The sequence below is a fragment of the Salvia miltiorrhiza genome, chromosome 3 (assembly GCF_028751815.1).
Source record: "Salvia miltiorrhiza cultivar Shanhuang (shh) chromosome 3, IMPLAD_Smil_shh, whole genome shotgun sequence".
Taxonomy (NCBI): domain Eukaryota; kingdom Viridiplantae; phylum Streptophyta; class Magnoliopsida; order Lamiales; family Lamiaceae; genus Salvia; species Salvia miltiorrhiza.
The window spans coordinates 41,238,223-41,259,244 of NC_080389.1; the positions used below are offsets into that span (position 1 = coordinate 41,238,223).

The window sequence follows — 21,022 nt, forward strand, 5'->3', positions numbered from 1 at the left end:
TATGGGCTGGGCTTGGTATTATATACTACATCCATCCCCCAAAATTATGCATGGTTGACTCTGGCACAGGTTTTAATAAAAAGTTATTTGTAGTAATAATAGTGGAGAAATGGTTCCACATTGAGAGTATTGTTAAGTAGATTGTGAGTAAATAGTATAAGTTAAAAGGGTAAAATTGTAAGAATTATATGTGGAGTAGTGTCCAAAAATATGGTATGCATAATTTTGGGGGACGGAGGGAGTATCATATATATATATATATATATATATATATATATATATATATAGGGGAGCGCTATTCAATGAACTCCCTTTAGACTATAAAATAAGACCCAAATCTGACCATCGATCATGGTGAATAAACGTCTACAATTAAATCTGAGGAACAACATGTAGTTCGTGGAATTAATTAATACAATGCATACCTATTTACATTCGAAGGGTATAATTGATAATTGTATTTGACCTTCCGTATCTCCAATGACACTGTTTCCGATTTAGTTGCTATTTTATTATGGAATTTATGATTTGATTTGAGGTAATCGAGTGCCTGCACACCAGTGAAGATTAATTAAATTAAAAATGAATTTAAGCCAAATCAATAGAAGGATATAAGCACAATTTACGAATGAGATTTAATGATTTCATTAAGAAAACAACCATATGAACTAAATTATTTTTATGTATGATTTTTTATGTCTGTTGCATGAATTATTTTTTATTTATGTATGAATTTTTATCTGTTGCATGAATTATTTTCGATTTATGTATGAATTTTTACGTTTTGGTTATAAACCAGCTATGTCTGTTGAATGAACAATTCATATAAATTCATATAATTGATAAATATAATAAACATATGAATGTCAAGTATGAATTTAAATCAATATACAATCAGATTATGGCATGAATCAGATGAATGTCAAGTGTGAATTTAAATTATTTCCTTGATTTTCAAAATTATGTCAATACCGTGATCTATATCAACATATATATCAAATTTATAAATTCACACCAGTGAAGATTAATTAAATTAAAAATGAATTTAAGCCAAATCAATAGAAGGATATAAGCACAATTTACGAATGAGATTTAATGATTTCATTAAGAATACAACCCTATGAACCAAATTATTTTTATGTATGAATTTTTATGTCTGTTGCATGAATTATTTTTTATTTATGTATGAATTTTTATCTGTTGCATGAATTATTTTCGATTTATGTATGAATTTTTACGTTTTGGTTATAAACCAGCTATGTCTGTTGAATGAACAATCCATATAAATTCATATAATTGATAAATATAATAAACATATGAATGTCAAGTATGAATTTAAATCAATATACAATTAGATTATGGCATGAATCAGATGAATGTCAAGTGTGAATTTAAATTATTTCCTTGATTTTCAAAATTATGTCAATACCGTGATCTATATCAACATATATATCAAATTTATAAATTCACACCAGTGAAGATTAATTAAATTAAAAATGAATTTAAGCCAAATCAATAGAAGGATATAAGCACAATTTACGAATGAGATTTAATGATTTCATTAAGAATACAACCCTATGAACCAAATTATTTTTATGTATGAATTTTTATGTCTGTTGCATGAATTATTTTTTCATTTATGTATGAATTTTTATCTGTTGTATGAATTATTTTTTTATTTATGTATGAATTTTTATCTGTTTCATGAATTATTTTCGATTTATGTATGAATTTTTACGTTTTGGTTATAAACCAACTATGTCAGTTGAATGAACAATTGATATAAATTCATATAATTGATAAATATAATCAACATATGAATATCAAGTATGAATTTAAATCAACATACAATCAGATTATGGCATGAATTAGATGAATGCCAAGTATGAATTTAAATTAGGGTTAAAGTACATATTCACCCCTAAAGTCCACACCCCTAGAGCGTTTCGCTCCCCGCACTCGGCTCAGGCCCAAATAACTCCCCATAGCCCATAAAAATACTACACTTAAGCCCACCCGTTTGACGGCCCAAAGATGCCGTTTCTTAAATAAATTTTTTTGTATTTTATTTTCGCGTGGGGCCCACCTTCCCACTGTTTACGCGGGTTTGTGTAAATACCTCAGGATACGAAGAGTTTTTCTTCCATCTTTCAAACTCACAATCTGCAGACGAAATCGAAGGAGAAGAAGACTGTTCCGGCGATTTCTGCAAGTGATACGAGTGTTTCGACGACGAAACTAATCCAGTTCCGAAAATAGGTAAGTCATGCATAAACTTGATATTTATTTTTCCAGAGCATGCAAACCGATTCTACACTATTTCTCTCTTAGATGAATCATCAATAGCATGTCTTGAATGTTTATGTTGTGTTCTTGTCGTGTGTTTTGGTTGTGCAGAATGTCTGATGCAAAGGTCAACTTTGTGTTTAATTTTTGGGGTTATTGGAAAAAAGATGAAGAAACTGGTAAATTGTTATATGATGGCTGGAACTCGACCGAAATAGAAGATACATTAGGAAATATGACTTTGGAAAGAATAATGAATGAATTCGAGCTATGCATAAAATTTAAACCTAGGGCAGTCTATGCGCTTGATGAGGATTATTCTGTAGAAGATGGCCTAGTACTCCTTAGGGATGAAAAACATTGTGCAAAAGTGTTAGACTACCTTGAACTGATTGGGCAAGATGAAATTCAGTTTTTTGCTCACCATGAATCTGATCCTATGCCTAGTATTACACCACTTCAATTATTTTCAGAAGATGGTATTGAGCGCATCAATAGGGCAGGGCAGGGCAGTGGGGTAGGAGCAGAGGGATTAGAATCAGGGAATCACAATGTTGCTACTGAAATTGGTTTAGAGGCAAAGGGAGTTGTGGTTGAGAATGAGGGATTAGAATTAGGGAATGGTACTGTTGTTACTGAAATTGATTTAGAGGCAGAGTTAGATGTGGATGAGAACGAGGGATTAGACTCAGGGAATGGTTTAGAGGCAGATGGAGTTGGTACTGAAATTGGTTTAGAAGAAGCTGGTGTTGAGGATGATGAGGGAGTTAGGGGTCTTGAGAGCTTAGAACATAATGATCAGGCAGAGGGCAATGAGGTAGATGATGATGACTCGAGTGTTTATAGTGCTGATTCTAGTGAGAGTGATGGTGAAGAAGTTAAAATAGGGCAGTTTATGGCTAGTATGCTATACAACCCATTCCAGGTGTGAAATTCTGGAATGTCTAGTGGAAGGATGCCATTGAACCTCCACCCATTGAGAAGAAAGTGGGAAGGCCGAAGAAAAACAGAGTTAGAGCTCCCACTGAGCCAAAGTTAAAGCACAAGCTCTCAAGAATTGGTAAGGTGCCAACACTGCAGTCTTTGTGGAAGCAAAACCTACAAGAAAGACAAATGCTCTCAAAGGCCTTCTCAGGTAATGTTCTTCTGCATGCTATACATTTCTTTTGAATGAATGAAAACTTATGTCTTTTTTCTGAGTGTAGTTACATGAAGGCTCACAAGCTTCAACATCTTCCAAGGTTGCTGGATTAGGGTTGTATGTCAATCTGGAGACTGGAAAGCAGGTCCTCAATGTAAGTCAAAAGTATATACTTTGTCATGCAATTATCTATACTTGTTATCTGATTTTATCACTTTGTTGGTGATACTTCTTATACAGCCCGGAAGGTCTTCATCTATTGTGATAGATGAAGGCTCACAAAGGGTGAGTGATCCAAACACCCGGTTCCTTATACCAAATGAAGCCAAAATCAGGAAGGAAAAGAGGAAGATAAGACCAAACAATGCAAGTGGGGGGCCTTCAAAAGTGAAGAAAGATGCTGCTGCAAAGCCATTTAAGGCACCAAGGGGGAAAGAAACACAGGTTGAGAAGCAACAACAAATTCTGAGAAGATCACCAAGAGGGAAAGAGAAGAACGTCATTTCAACTGTTGAATCAACAACAACTAGTTGAAATGGCATACTGCATTGTGTTTTGAGCCAAAAAACTGATGAAATTTGTCTGTTTTTTTTTTGTTGAAGTTCATCTTTTTTGCTACCATAACTATTGGTTGTATACTGCATAGACAAATGTGGTTTTTGGTTTGTTTTTGGGGATGTATACTGCATACACAGTTGTTTAAGCTTAAATGTGGTTAATGAAATGCAGGTTCTTTTATGAAAATCTCTGAATTTTTGAAAGATTAACATCCTTTAATTGCACATGTATTATTGGATTCTGATTTTTGGTAAGATTGGAGCAAGAGTATGTTAATCAAACTCATTTCATCCATTCATTGCTATAAAGTAGTGCATACAGTAGATACAAAAACAATGAAAAGCTACCAAGCCTTCAATTACATTCCAAATATTGCCAATTTCATGCTAGAACAACATAGCCTATCATCAACCAAGATACAATCAAAACCATCACAACAATTGTATTTTTCCTTCTAACTTTCCTGGATTCTTCCTTTAAGCCTTCCATTACATTCCAAAGGTTGTCAATTTCATTCTCCACATCCAGGGGGGAGGCCGAACGTTGATAGATCCTTAAGAGCTTCATATTTTCATTCTTCAAGTAATTTATCACTTCTCTAGCTCTCTCACACATGGGCTCGTCATACCAGACGAAAAAACCACAATTTTTCATCTACAAAGAAAACAACGAAGTATGAAATTTAAAAAAACCACAGTTTTCTCGTCTACAACCAAGTAAAAGAAGAAATGACATACTCTCCAATTTCTACATCCGTAGAACCTTCTCCCGGGGTTGTCGTCTGTCCATGAGGTAATTCTCGGAGCTTGAAGCCTCCTGCCTTCAAACTCGCAACGACAATACACGTAATTACTCCCATGCTCAGCATCCATCTGCCTTCGACCACGTGACGATCAGGACCCAAATCCTGAGTTCAAACTCATGTTCTTACCTCGATTTGTTATATCCAGAAGAAACCCTAAGCTAATTTGACAAAATTTCTTCTACTTTTGCCAATTCGTCGCCCCTGCAATCGCAAGTTAGGGTTCATACTTCTAATTAAAGAACCGTTGGAAGGTGGGCCCAACGCGAAAATAAAATACAAAAAAAATTATTTAAGAAACGGAGTATTTGGGCCGTCAAACGGGTGGGCTTAAGTGTAGTATTTTTATGGGCTATGGGGAGTTATTTGGGCCTGAGCCGAGTGTGGGGAGCGGAACGCTCTAGGGGTATGGACTTCAGGGGTGAATATGTACTTTAACCCTTTAAATTATTTCCTTGGTTTTCAAAATTATGTCAATACCGTGATCTATATCAACATATATATCAAATTTATAAATTATCTTCTTCATATCAAGAATCTAATCGAGTTTGCTTTTAAAAATAATGCTAAAAGAATAGAAATGATAACTATAAATTGTTTAATTACGGAATGTAATATATTGGTCTAAACATAATCCCTTCATTTAAGGGGGGGAAGATAGTTATTAGAATTTTGAAATTACTTCTCTACCCTAGACGTTAATTAGTTAAGGAAATTATAATTAAGATCTGTCCGTCCAATATAGATAATCTAATGACTCATATTGGTTCTTATTTTATAGACTAAATTTGGGTTTTATTTTAGCGCAACCCTATATATATATATATATATATATATATATATAATTTGGGCTTTGCACTGGGTTGGAGCCCAGTGCAGCCATACTGTATATCCGCCCCTACTCGCACCCCTTCTCTCCCTCACTCAATGCCTCACTGCCACGTCGTCCTGTGGCCACTAGCTTCTCTCCCTCGCTCGTTCTCGCTCACGCCGTGTTGCCCCGCGACCGCGAAAAAGTCAGCGGTCGTGCCTCTCTCTGCGGTCGCGCCCTTTCTCTTGGCACAGATGGGCATAATTGTGTCAAGTGTACTTAATGAATGACACAATTGACACAGATTTCTCCATTTGTACCAACTATACCATCATTCAAGCTTCAGTCATATTTGACACAAATGAGCATAATTGTGTCAAGTGTACATAATGAATGGCATAATTGGCACGAATTTACACATTTGTACCAACTGTAGCATCATAACCCTCGCTCATTGCCCCGCTGCCACGTTGCCCCGCGGCGGCCGCGATTTCTCTCTCTCGGATGCTCTTACTCATGTCGCGTTGCCCCGCGGCGGCCGCGCCCTTTCTCTTGGCACAAATGAGCATAATTGTGCCAAGTGTACCTAATAATGGCACAATTGGCACAAATTTACCCATTTGTACCAACTGTACCATCATAACCCGCACGCGCCAATCCGAACCCGAAGTCCAATCCGCGCGCAGACCCAACTTTGGTCCACCCTAAGGGCCTGTTTGATATGGGTTTATAGGTAGGATAAATTAAATTAATACAGATTAGTGTGATGTTTGATATCATGTGCAGTTAATATGGTCAACTCCTACTTAATCCTACTTCTCCATGCTATTTTGTGGGATTAACCCATACTAATAATCCGCCCACCCCCCCGGATAAATTTAATACTGAGAAGTTGGATAAAAATTCTGGTACCCTTCCTCACGCATATCGATGCAAATGCCCAAGTAATGGTGGACACACATGATATTTTTAAAATTATGTGAGGATAGTTTTGGTATTAGATAATATAATCCAACATAATCCTATAGATATCAAACATAATATAGGATTAAGTAGCCATGATATCAAACACCCATGAAATAATATAAATCCACACTAATCCACACTAATTTCTCAAGATAATTTTAATCCTAATCAATCCTAAACTGCAAATCAAACGGCCCCTAAGTAAGGGCAAAATAGTCCTAAAACGTAAAAAATGGTAAAAATTTGTGTCTTTTAGATGGGAGGCCAAATATTGAGTTTCATTGCTCAATATGACTATCTCACAATTTGACTCCAAATAAAATTTGTCTTTTAAATTAGGGGGATAATTAAAAGTTAGCATTCGAACAGTCTGTTTAAAATTGAACCGCACTAAAATAAATTTGAATCGAGTTTTATACTTTTCTCAAATTGAACTAAATTAAACTAACATACCAAGTCGATCAGAAAAATGTCGATTAAATTTGAATTAAATTATTTTTATTTTGTTATTACTTTTTGTTTGATTGTTTAATATTTGTAGCCAAAACTTATTCAATAAATTTTTCCACGTCTTGGTGGAATTTAATTTGGGAAGATAGCCTTCAAAATTAGATTCAAAGGTTATTGAAAAAATTAAAACAAGGCGAGGGCTGGCTGAAATTGGGAGTAGGAACTCTTATTGATCTGTTGTTACGTATGAGCAAGCTGAGTGTGTTTATCTCGGCACTATTTGAGATTTCTCAGCAGCAGCTGACGTGGTTTTCAGCTGTAATATCCTTGATTGTTTCTTCAGCCTCAGCAAACCTTATGGATGATGTAGCAGCAGTTGTACTGCTTCTTGGCTTCGACAATGTGACTGTTGATTATAGAATAATGATTCTCATAAGCCGAATTCATTTGAGATGCCGATCTCATCTTCATGTAGCTTGTCGATTGTGAGAGCTTTAATGAAGTTCAACTCTTGCATGCAGTGAGCTGTTTTCCTTTGATGGAAGGAAATTGTTGAATGTGTATGCATTTTACATGATGCGTTTCCTGGGCTGTTGTTTGAAGAAAGCTATCATGGGTGATGCCTCTTGAGATTGACGTGGCTGTTTGTCCATCTTTATCGTGAGGATCAGGGATGATTTTCTTAGTAGTCTCAAGAGGAGTCTGCTGAGTTTGAGTGGGTTCAATTTTATCGTAAGGATCTAGCTAATGAGAGAATTAAGTCTTTGGCATCAGGAAATTCAAAAAATGTGTTGGGATATTTCTGTTGTAAGGATGGATCTGTGGGCGTGTGAGGGAGAATGTTCTGTGAATCTCAATCGGATCAACCCAATTTCTGGCTAGCCCATCAAACTAATCGAGTAAAAAACTTAAAATTAAAATTATCCATTGCATTATTCTTAATGATCTTATATTTATAAAAAAATAAATATACACAAAAAAATAAAGATATACATTACTCCCTCCCTCTCGACTATCTTGAGACCTTTTTTTTGCACGAGAATTAAGAAAATAGTGTTTTGTGTGTAGGTGAAAAAGTAAAAATATGAATAAAGGGTAAAACTTTTGCCAAATAATGAAATGTTTCAAGATAGGTGGGACACCCCAAAAGAAAAGTGTCTCATGATAGGTGGGACGGAGGGAATATATAGCAAACATAAAATGCAAAATTTAAGAAATTGAAGAAAATAAGTCAAGATTACATAACATAAAAATAACGATAAATTGTTCAACAATGAAAGTTTTGTTGCTTTCGCAAATACATAATTGTTGAGTAGAATGTTCAAACAACATACACAACAATCTATAGAAAAGCAGTAAGCAGCAGAAATGTAAAGTACGCATAATGGATAATATTTATACAGTAATGTTAATTAATTGCAGTTGTATGTTGACTATAAAAATCCCTTTTAGAATGAAGATACATGAACCATTCAATTAGAATCCCTCTAATTGAACAGAAGTTGAAAAGAAAAGAAATCACTTCTAATCCCATCAACTACGATGCTAGCAACAACTAGACTTGAATGAAGCTATACTAGAACAACAATCAACCTAACACTAGTCCTAACAATCGAGTCTCCCACTCACGGATTGCTAAGCACACGAGTCTCCCACTCAAGGTGTGTTTGTACTAGATACCGTGATTAATGTTTGAAAAATAGTTTCGACGTTCCTGCACTTGTATATCTTGTAGTCTTCAAAAACTGGTACCGAATGCATGGAAGTCTGCCCCTATTTATAGATGTGGATCTAAGCTTGTAGGGCACGAAAACTTGGCTGATAATCTAGGGTTTTGAACGTGGCTAGGGTTGAGCTCTTGCTCCCCAAGTTTAGAGATTGGTTACACATGTGTAACAACATTCCCTAAAAACATGGAAGATAAAGTCTACACATCCGTTCAGCTTGTTACACCTCCGATCTTCACTTCTCTTCCAAGCATATATCTTTACTCTTCACTCCCTGCATTCTTCACTAATTGATGTCATGTCCTTGGTTTAAATTTTCAGTATTTAACATGAAATTGGAGTGATTGATTTTGATTTCAAAATTAAATTAAATTTTGACAAAGTCAAAATTAAATTCCCTTAAAATAAAAGAACCGAAAATATATATGTAGTGTTATATTAATTCTCTTAATTGATAATTAATTAAAATGATAAAATAAAAGGATTTAATTCATAATATGAATTAATTCGATCTTAGAGTTAAAATAACTCTAACAAACAGTAGTTAGGCCTCATAGAATCAAAGTATCTCATAAATGAATCTAAAGTCTAAACACCTGAATGACATCTTCTTCAACATCTATAATGTTTGGAGTTTCAACTTGATCATTGACTTCTTGCTCATAATTTCACCATATATTAAAAATAAATATAATATTAAAATATAATATAGTTTGGGTTGACATAAAAAAAGCATGGATAAAAAAAATTATATAAATGAACACATGAGAATAAAAAATTACCAATAGTCACAACCTACCGTGGTAGTAAATTATGGCTTGGAAAAGAAAAAACATATAAAGGGAAATGTTCTACAAAATAAGAACAAATCGGAGAAAATTGATTTACATCAATTTTGATTGAGATCCGTGTAGGTCTTTTATTATTGTTGGTCTCATTTGCGTTATTAAATATTCTTTGGTTACTTCAAATTAATTCTTATTTAAATTAATAATCAACTACAACGATGTGGGGTGTTATTTATAATGAGAGTAAATCAAATTTCTTGGCATACTAAATGAAGATATTTTCTACTTTTGGCAAATATCTTTTAAAGCAATGTTTAATTCTATTCACGAATCATGATGATCTCAATCAAAATTAGTCATTAGTTCATCCATTTAAACACAAACCATTATAAAAGCAAAAATTGATGTAAAATGATAATTAATTCATCCATTTAAACAAAAACCATGACAAAAGCATATTACAAAAGAATTAATCAGTATAGTCTAGATTGCATCATAATTGGAAAGGAAATAAGATCACAAAATAGAATGACAAGTTGACAAACAACACTAACTATGTTATAACGGGCAGCGACTATCGGCAAAGGCGGGTGGGACGAGGTTGTTGGAGAAATTGGAGAAACCGATGTAGGCTGAGGTGGCGACTTGAGCTCTGTCTGTTCCTGTAATACCCGGGCTTTTGATGACGTGTTTAATTGCTTAAGTTTGAGTAAGTAGGGTATAAGATCCCTTGTTTGATTACTTTGTATAGAGATGAGGAGTTATATGAAGTTTTGTTGTTATATTTTAAAGATGTTGAGATGTTCTTTTGATGATGTGAGGATGATGTGTGATTTTGTATCCGTAATTGAGTTTGAGTATTTGAATAATTCGAGATAATTATTTGAATGAGAACGGTGAACTCGGAAGTGAGATCTGAGTCCGTTAAGACGTTTTTGAAATTTTTGACTTTTTGACAATGAATAGTAAAATACTGCTATTTCGTCTTTTTGTCGACTTTCAAAATCTTACGTGCACGTCGTCGAGAAATATTCTTAATTTTTCGATACGAGTCCAATAATGAAAGTTTTTATTTTTGGACGACGAGTGAATAGTAAATCGGGATTTCTCGATAAACGAACCGAGCTCGTTTATCAGAATTTCGAGAACGAGCTTGCGTTTTCTATATTTATATAGAATTACGAGTGCAATGAAAGTGAGTAGAGGTTGAGAGGGCGAGTAACGAAGAGTATGGGTAGTTAATCGTTAAAACGAGACGAAACGAGATATTTAACGACTAACGGGTTAATATCCTAAATATCTAACCTACCCTACCCCTAACCACCCCCCCAACTGCCCACTATCCCTCTATCTCACCTAACTCACGCTGCACACACAACACACACACTAATTTGTGCTGCACACACACTAAAACACATTAGAAACACACACACACTTCACGTTAACACCATTTCTTTGGTGTTCAAGCTTTTGACTTCCGATTTGAGCACCGAGACGAGCGCCGATCATCTTTTCGATCACGTATCTAAGTAGGTAAGATCTCTACCTACGTTTTGATGGTTTTCTTTTCGATTTTCGTCGACGTCGAAAAACGTCGATTCTCGACTTTATTTTGAAACGACGTCGGATCGTCGTGAAATTTTAGTATGTTGTTCTTGGGTAGATGTTGAGCATGTTTAATGAAGGGAGTAAGAACGGAACGGACCGTAGCTATGAAACCCATGAGGGCAGCCCCGTTTTTCACATATTAGCTTGTCTTTCGATTTTTGTTTGATCGTTTTGACTTGATATTTGTGCTTAGGGGTATGCTAGAATCGATATATATTAAATTCGTATTTTTCCAAGCACGAAAATTGTATAAGTTTTTAGAGTATGATTATTTAAATTCGTGAAGTTTGGGACGTTGCATAATGAATATTATTGCGTATATGTGTTCTACGATATCACATGAGCATGCTAATTGATTTACAATTTATGGATGATAATTGTTGAACGAAATTAAAACTGGAATTCTGTCAAAATTTTACAGCAGTTTCAAGCTTATGTTTCGATGAGTTTTCATTGCTTGATGGCTCTGAAATTTTAGTATGTTTATCTATGATATGTGTATTTCGTTGCTGCAAAATTTCATGTCTTTTGGATGATGTTTGCTATTTTAAAGATATTTTGAAAAATCCTTGACAGAATCTATCAACTATTGGTAGACTTCACAAAAACGTTTATATCTATTAATCCATGAAGGATTTTGCATCACCGTTTTTTTTTAAACGAAACTAGACTTCAATACTTTTCTAAAAACATAAGATTTCGATTTTTATGACCTCTGAAACAGAGCAGTTTATTATTTCAAAAATGCCCTGTTCTGCTGTCATATTTGTCCAACAGTAAAAGTGTATGAGTTTCATTGTTTATTTGGCAGATCATATGAACGTTTTCTCTTGTGAAATTTTAACCAAATCTTCAAGGATACCTTTAGTTTTGGATGATTAAATTTGATGGAATTTTATTAAGGTTTGCCTTGGTTTCTAATGGCCTAAACAAAATTGGCAGAAACTGTCAATCTTTGACAGCCTGCACTGAAAGAGCAATATCTCCAAAAACCTTTAACCTTTTTGGTTAACTACCATTTTTAGAGTGAACTACACTTCATGAAGTTTTTGAGATCAATTGGTATGAGAGTTTATGATGATTGAGTTGGTTGTTATGAATTTTTAAAGATGACACAAAAACAGCAAAACTTTCTAGAAAACAACTTGATTATATTTGTTTTGATGGATGATACGATATGACTAAATGGTGTGAGTTGTGAGAGTTATGATTAACGCACATAAATGTTGGTATCTGACACTCGAACAATTGGTGTCGAGTATAAATGATAGTTTACTGATAAAGAGTTTTGATGATTTTGAATTGTTTGGTTTGCGTTGAAAAGATGTCAAGATGTTAAGTTTGGAGTCGAGAGACGAGTTCACGTAGTGAGATTCACGCGATGAAATCTCGTGGCTGACATTATATATGAATGGGTCATGCCGAAATTTTTAGTGAAATTAGGATTTGAGCATAGTCAATTCTTGTTGACCCGTGACTCAAATACATGCCTAATGGAAAGTTTAACTTTCTAATTGGTTAATTAGACGAGATGAGAGCGAATAGATCTGCTAAGAAAGTGGACTTTTCGATGTGTTAAATATTTCTTTTAATTGAAGTGCTGTTAATTATAACATAAGGATGTTATAATTAATGAGTAATGACGAGAGATAATAATTGTTATATTGATTAACAATCAAGAGAGATGAACATTAGAGATACTAATGTTTCATAAAAGAGATTAGATTATTAATCGAGGTTTCTTTTATAACTTCTCACCAATTCTTCATAACGATGAAGGTCCTTTTGGGAAGTAACGACTTGAGGGAGAGAGTGACGTTACTCATTGATACAGAGACACAACGAGGTGGGCATTACTTTTACTATACGTATATAGAGATCCCCTACGTATCGTGGGCCTCTTATACGAATGAATGCATGAGATGATCTAACTGTTAATTTCAGTTTCATATATATCAAATGAGTTTAAATGTTACATTCAAGCAAGTTATTTCATGACAAAATCTTTGAGTTAAAGTTATTTCAAGTATTGTCTTGCCATAAAATGTTTAAATTTTAGTATGATATCTATCTGCTTTGGCTTTGCCAATGATGCAATCGAATTCGGGTCCTGAGCAGTTGATAGCTATCCTGCCAGGGCTAGTGTACACCAGTGACCGTGAGTCATCTAGCGGGTTGGCCGGTCAAGTGACCGTGAGAGGTGGCCACCTCTCCGGCACAAAGTTCCTGATATGATAGATTACAAGAGAACTTAGTCTGCAGACGAACTTTAAGAATCACAAATGAATTTAGTAAGCTTGGGCCTTTTTAGCGAAAAACTCCCTTGCTGTACTGTTTATGATGGCATGACAATTTACAGTTTTGAAGCATGTATTTTTATACCTAGGCATACGTGCCCACTGAGTGCTTTTGTACTCAGCCCTGCATATGTTTTCTAAATGTGCAGGTTGAGCTGATGTGATGATGGTGCTGCAATGAGCGGAGTCTCCAGGGTTGTTAATAAATAGTTAACCTGTCTAGAATATGTCTTCATACATATGTCTAGCTACTTTCCGCTGCAAGATGTTGTTGATGTTATAGTATGTTATGTCATACTTTGAGTCTTAAGAGAATGGTTTCATATGATGTATAACTTGATTAATGATATTAATTAACTTTTATGCAGTCTTTCATAGACTGTTTTCAATTGAGTATTAATGAATAAAAATGACGAGTTTTATTAAGATGAGTAAGTTTTACGGCTATAAATGACGCCCCTTTTCTTCCCCTTCTTCTTTAACCCCATCCCTAGTCGTGGATCACTCGGCCTAACTATCCCTAGTTAGGGCGGGCTGTGACAGTTCCAGGCGGCGGCTAATGCAGTGCAGAGGCTAAGCAGGCCTAAGAGCATCGCGGTGGTGGCACGAAAGGAGGTGGGGCAACCGGCAGTGGTAGCAGACGAGGTCTCCGACGGCAGTGGTGCAATGAAGAATGAGGTGGAGTGGTGTGTGACTAAATTTGGAGGTGCCTCGTGACTTTGGGGTGGAATGAAGTGGTGTGCGAGTATTTAAACTTCAATTTTCAAACCTTAGCATTTTTTTTTTATAAGCAACCCGGCGGGTTGACTCGCCTAACCCGCCAGCCTTAACGGGCTAGCCTGATTTGTAATCGGGCTACTACTTTTCAACTTAACCTTTTAATTTTATCGAGTTCAGGTACCCATCAATTTTGGTTGGATTGGCATCCCTACTTTTTGGTCTCCTTTTCACTTGAAAGATAGGCTAAGAGTCAGCTGATTCTTTAAAGGTATTAGTAGATTTTCACAATCACATCTGTTTAATTAGTTTTGACATGCAATATATACATTTTTTTGTGCAGAGTTTCGAGCGCCGTCTTTCTTTAGTTTTCAGTCTTGTCCACAGCGAAACTCTTTTTTTGGGTTCATTTCTTGGTAGGAGTACCAGTTGTAGCATCTTTCCCCAAAATTTGGCGAACATCAACATCTGTCTTCAGCTTCAAGTCCTTGGCAGGGAGGCAGTACATTCACCCATTCCACCTAAACTCGCTGTGTGGAGTGTAGAATGATGATAAAGACTTTAGAACCAAGTCATATATTATTTTTCGTGTCATAAGCTGAAGTATCGCTCAACAACTGATTTACGAATGCGAGGTTCCAATTGTACTTCTAGTTGTTGGCGATAACAACCATCATGTGTTTTTGGACCAAAGAGGTTTGGTTGAAAGAACCAAGATATGCAAAAAACCTCTTCTGCACCATCATCAACAGAAGTCTGGATTGGGGTTTTAGCTCAGCACGAAGTATGGTAGATGACATCTCATCACGTGGGCTAATCACCATCCTCCTTAGATCGGCTTTGATGTAGCTATCATCGAGGTCACTATAAGTGATCATACTGTTTCTTTCTAGTTCAAATATATACTCGACAACACGAACAATATTAATGTTGAAAAAGACCTTCTTCCGATTGTCATCATCCTAAATCTTTTTCACCCGAATGGAGGCTTGTAAGACATTGGACTCCTTATCATGGTTAAGGGTTTTACAGAATTGGTCAACCTCCACCGATAGAAATGGAAGTCAAAAAGCTTGAAGACAAACATGTCCTCGGGAAGGTTAGACCATGTGAAGCTATAAGCATGATCAAAATGTATATATTGATACATTGTACCTGAAAAACAAAGTGTGCTCATCAACATTCAAGTTTTATATTTATAGAATATGGATGAGCTATTACGAGCTAGGGAGAATATCTACCTATTAGTTTTAGACAGATTTCATATGATATGCAATAAGTTATTATAATTTTATGCAATACCTCTATGAATAAGAAAGAAGAATTGAAGGCACAAATTTCACAGACGAGCACATAGTGATTTGTCAGAAAGTATGAAGTTCTGAAACTTTAAGAAATCTGATAATTTAAGGGTGTAAGTTTTGAATTTGTGTTTGAGAAGTTATATAGATGTCAAGATTTAATGTGTGATGATGTAGCTCAAATGTGGGTGTAAATGAGTGGCAAATCGTAGGCACATAAGAGGCTAAGAGACTGTTGGTATTTTGTACTCGCACCTCGGTCGAGTAAAAAGTGAAAAAGTGAAAACCTTTTAGCAGGTTCATTAAATGTGATGTCTAACACGTCTGATGTAACATAAATATGAAATCATATTTTTAAATATAGAAACCGTAAGTAATAAATGCGATATAAGTTCAGGTTACTAGCCTGTCGATGTAGTAATCATTAGATGCCACGTAGTCGTCAGTCGTTGAACTTATCAGCTGATGGAGGCGACTTTTCAGCATACATTAACCCTTGAGTCAAAACACCTCTTTTGTGCCGAGTGACAAGGATTTTAGTTGTGCTAAGTTTGACCAGCATAACTTCTTTTGTGTATGGAACCCTGGTGAGAAGTTCGTATTTCTGTCAAGGATCTCAAATGTAGGGGTGGATCGGTACGGTATGCCGATTTTTTTTCGTCATACCGTATATCGTACCGTAAATTGCGGTATAAGAATTTTCATATTGTTGTCGTACCGAACCCACCCTTCAGTATACCGAAGATCAGCATACCGAAAATTTCGGTATGAACTTTTCTCATGACGATGTCGTATCGATAGTGCGGTATACCGTATCGAAAGTCAATATACCAAAATTATTTGTATATCATTTCATGCTTAAATTTACCAAAATATTACGATATATCGTGTATTTGTGCATACTGAAATTTCATTAAACAAATATAAATAACCTTCTCACAAATCTAGAATTATATATGTGTGTGTATATATATGTAATTTATTTCAATCAGTACGGTATACCGATTATTTTGATATATACCGGTATTGTGGTATATACCGAAACAACAATATATACTGATTTTTCAGTGTATACCGCGGTACCGATATATATATCGGTACCATGATATGAGAAAAATTGATACCGTTGTCGTACCAAAGAATTTCGGTATGGTACAATACTGTACCGTAATTTATAGTATACCAAAAATTCAATATTTTCGACATTTGTTCGATACGGCAAGTGAGGTATATTAATTTTTCGGCATTTTAGTTCACCCCTACTCATATGATGATAAATTAAATAACATGCATATTAATTTTCTATAGCCATCACAAAATAAATCTACAACCAAATAAAGCGAAATACTACAAATCCTGATATTTGAATTTTACCTTACTGTAGTTTAATGGCCTTTGAATACTTTAGCATTATCTGATTCGACCTGATAATCTTCTAACTTATTCCCTCATATAGCTTGAACATTGGATGGATAGATATCTGACAAGCCTAATAGTCGAAAGAAGAGCACAAAAATCCTTTAGAATGGGGAGGAAAATTTTCGCCACTACCTATGGGAGGGGGGACGAGGGGGACGGAAATTGTCTTTTCTAATGCAGGATTTTTGTTCTCCCCTCTTCCCTATTTATAGGTGTAGATGGGCTAAGATAGAGATTTCTAGGAAGATTAGGATAAATCTCCTGATATGCTTAAATAATTATAAGCACAACTTAGATACTTTAGTTGTTACCAATAGATTGCCCAAATCTATTTAGATTGTGAACTTTCAACAAACATGCATTCAGTTTCAGTTGTGGATCTAGCTATTGAAGTTTTTTCTTTGAGAACCAGGATATCAGCTTGCTTCCCAAGAACTGATAAGTGTTGAAAGTAGATTTTCTATCTATCCTGCAACCTGCAAAATCAACATTTGAGTATCTTGTTGGTTCAAAATTATCATCAGTGGGATACCATAGCCCAAGATTGGTTGTAGTACGTAGATATCGCAATATCTTCTTTGCTGCTTATAGATGAACTTCGTGTGGATAAGCCTGGCAACTAGCAAATACTCCTAAAACGAACGAGATGTCTGGTCGGCTGGTAGTGAGATAGAGCAATAATCCAATGATTTCTTTGTATGTAATGTGATCCACTGGCTTGCCTTCAGTTCCAGGGTTTACTTTCCAGTTAGTGTTCATCTTATAATTGCATATGGATGTATTGGGGTTGTATACTATAAGATAAAAAAATTTATGCCTATGGATGTCCATTTATCACATTGCTTCAATATTATCCTATTTGAATTATTTACAATTGCAAATGGATGTTCATTTATCACATTATATAAGTAAATCAAATGGTGATAATCGAATCGCAGATAGATTATATGATTGGATTAATTAACCTTTATGAGATATAAAATACTAAATCTCAATTGATATAATCCATGACAAATTATCAGTTTAGATTGCAACGTAATAAATAAATGACTTATCTTGGTTATTTAGTTATGCTGGTACATTGTCACGTATTGAGGGTGAGATGTGTTCTTCTTAACTGACTCAAGAAGAAGAATGAGAGATCTCGGTGACTGTCGATAACTTTATTCTTGATAAAAGTATAAGGGTCCATGCATATTATGTGTCATTTTGACTTACTATGGGTAAGAGTCAGTCCATACTCAATATTCTTTGTGTCTTGGGTAGCAACAATGCGTTTATGATTTTTGATAGTTTGTATCTTGATACCGTATCCGTTTAGGGTGATGATATCCCATCGAAGAGCCATAAAGATTATTGTGCAAAACCCTACAGGTTGATTAAGTTTAGACATGCAAGTAATAAGGATGAGTGATATTACTCGATGAATTGATAAGAGATTAATTAATAGTATAAGCTAGTAAATAGCTTTAATTAATTAATGGATATTTGTAATCTTAAATACAGGTTAAGACATGTATAATACAAACCCGACTCAAATCAGAGATAAATGGGTAGGTATAGGGGTGTAAAATCGAGTACCCGCGGGTACCCTACCTGCAAATTGTGGGTACCCGTGGGACAAAATCGTCAAAATACCTTACCCTCACCCGTCCCGCTGGCACTGTGCGGGTACCTGAATACCTGCAATGGGTATCCTCTGCGAGTATGAGGGTACCCTCATTTCCCGTGATTTTTTGGTGGATTTTAATTTTGTAGGTATTTTGTCCCGCTGGAGGGTATTTTTGTCCTGCAATTTGTGGGTACCCTCTTTGTAATATCAAATTAAGTTTGTATTAATATAATTAAATATGACAATGTAGAATATTCATAATCAAAAAAGTATATTGAAAAATAATGAAGTAAAAGAAATTCGTCCAACTGAGATTCATATTTACAAAAACAAAAGAAATCCAAACTGTTTGATCTTGTGTTGGTCAAGCCTCATTACTACCCAAACACATACTGAGAAGTGAGAATTAAAAAGGGGAATCAAATGCAAGTACACACTACTAAAAAACGAAACTAACTTCAAATTCAAAAAGCAATGGGCAATATGCATTTATTTTATTTTTATATTCGGAATTAGTATTAAACATTTGAAATCTTTCCATTTGAGATGTATGCTTAAGGAAATGACTTTTCTTTTATTTTCTAAGTAGATTATTTCTTACTGCGTTGCTATCCAGCATTTTAAAATTAGCTTAGCCCTTGCTATATTCAGAAACCTTACCTTGTTAATAATTCCTATTTCCTAAAAATTAATACTATAAAAATTATTTATTTAATTAAAAATTACTTCGAGTGTGCTGGTACCCGCGGGTACCCCGAGGGTACCCGACACCCGCAATCTTTGGGAATTCCCTACCCGCACCCGACCCTCTTCGTTAATTTTGCAGGTATCGGGGCGGGTGAGGGTATACCCGGTACCCGGAACCCGATATTACACCCTTAGGTAGGTCAACATTGATTATATGGTGGAATGAATCAATATTTATTAATTAGTTTGTATCCTAGCTTGGATATAAGAAATAAGGAGACGACTTTTGAGTGGGCGCATCCCGGGTGATGGTTAGTCCGAAGCTTGGGTTTCACCCACTCTTGTTCAATTTTTTGAGTTCTTAGACATGCTCTCTTTTTCCTTCGCTTTGTTTTCTCCTTCGTGGGTTTTCTCTGTAAAGGTTTTAACGAGGTCTGGCCCTTAGTTTGCATCGTGTGCTCGTTTCTTCCCCTCCTCTTCCTTATCTTTTTTGGTTTTTTTCTACTTAGTAAAGCTACATTTCATTCATCTTTATTATTTTTATTTGGTCTCTAAACTAGCTCTACTTAAGCTCAAGCCCAAGGGAATTAATGCTGCAATTATGTGAAAGCCCACTCCATATTATTTAATTATAACAGGTCTATCTGAGGCTTATAATTAATTATTATTAGGCCAGAGTTTCAAGACCTATCCTAGGATAGTAATTAGAGAATTATAAATAGAAAGACAAAGACAAGGGGACGACATATACATGCGCCATTCGGAAACGCACCCCCATAGTTAAAAGTGAGCAGCAATTCAAGTGGGATTATTCTATGAATTTTCGCCCACCAAAGATATAGAACATTGACAGAAGATCACAATCCACAAGATTATATATGGAATCTTTCATCTGCAACTTCTCAAGTAAGTGATTCTACCACCAATGTGATGCGGTTAAATTATTAGATGCATGCTAGGTATATAGCTATTATTGTATGATTATTGATTTGATAACCAAAAATGAACCAAATGAGAAAAAAAAAAAATTGTATTTCACTATACGGTTTCATTAATTGGTATCAAAACCTTAGGTTTAACGTTGGTCGCAACAATTTGAAAAAAAAAATTAAGTTTCATGAGAAAAATCATACAAGCACAAAATTCATATATTTAGATTTAAAAAATAAAATTCATGGGTCCCTCCGTCCCATTATTTATGGCCTATGCATTTTCGACAGGGAGATTAAGAAGAACAAAAATTAAGAGGAAAGATGTCCCATTAGAAAATTAATTAAAGTTTTACTCAAAATCTTGCAGCTGTAGACACGTCCATATTTCTCTGCATTTTAAAATTCTTTTGCAATAAGATCACAACAGCCACACAAAAAACATCACCAACAACACAAAACAAAACAGATCAAAGCTTTAAAGGGATTGCAGAAAAGCGATTATCCAAAGCTTAAACTAATGAGAGCCACATTCTAATAGATGAAAAACGTACTATTGCTTCTAAATATAGTGACTCTGCTCATGGTGAAATCGACATCATTAGTGGTGAACATGAACCCTAAGGCGACGAGCGAAATGGACTCCATCCTACCAATGACTTCATAGGCCATCACAAAACTAATTCCTTGATCTCATAGTCATGGTCATAGGTCTTTTTCCTTTTTTTTATATATAAAATCGCATTTCATCATAGTCATAGTCATGGTCATAGGAGTGACCGCATTCTTTATAAGGGCAACTCGCAAAACTTATTTCGAGAGGCCTAATTTCGCCTAATTTCAAGGGCTCCGACCAGAATCCAGAGAAGGCTTTTTGAATGCCTCTGAGAGAAAGGGATCGAGCATAACACGACGGACTGATC

At 35.2% G+C, this 21,022-nt stretch overlaps 1 protein-coding gene and 1 long non-coding RNA gene across 2 annotated transcripts; one reads left to right on the forward strand and one right to left on the reverse strand.

Moving 5' to 3' along the window:
- Positions 1-4,092: 4,092 nt before the first annotated feature.
- Positions 4,093-4,939, reverse strand: LOC131016752 (uncharacterized). Its single transcript, XM_057945472.1, has 2 exons — positions 4,723-4,939; positions 4,093-4,639 (listed from the first exon to the last, which is right to left on the reverse strand). The coding sequence occupies exons 1-2, from the start codon at positions 4,855-4,857 to the stop codon at positions 4,367-4,369; spliced, it is 408 nt and encodes a 135-aa protein (XP_057801455.1). The 5' UTR covers positions 4,858-4,939; the 3' UTR covers positions 4,093-4,366.
- A 5,966-nt stretch (positions 4,940-10,905) lies between these two features.
- Positions 10,906-13,860, forward strand: LOC131016753 (uncharacterized). The gene is made up of 3 exons (XR_009099208.1): positions 10,906-11,062; positions 12,917-12,983; positions 13,584-13,860. It is a non-coding gene; the product is annotated as an uncharacterized LOC131016753 (long non-coding RNA).
- The last annotated feature ends 7,162 nt before the right edge of the window (positions 13,861-21,022 follow it).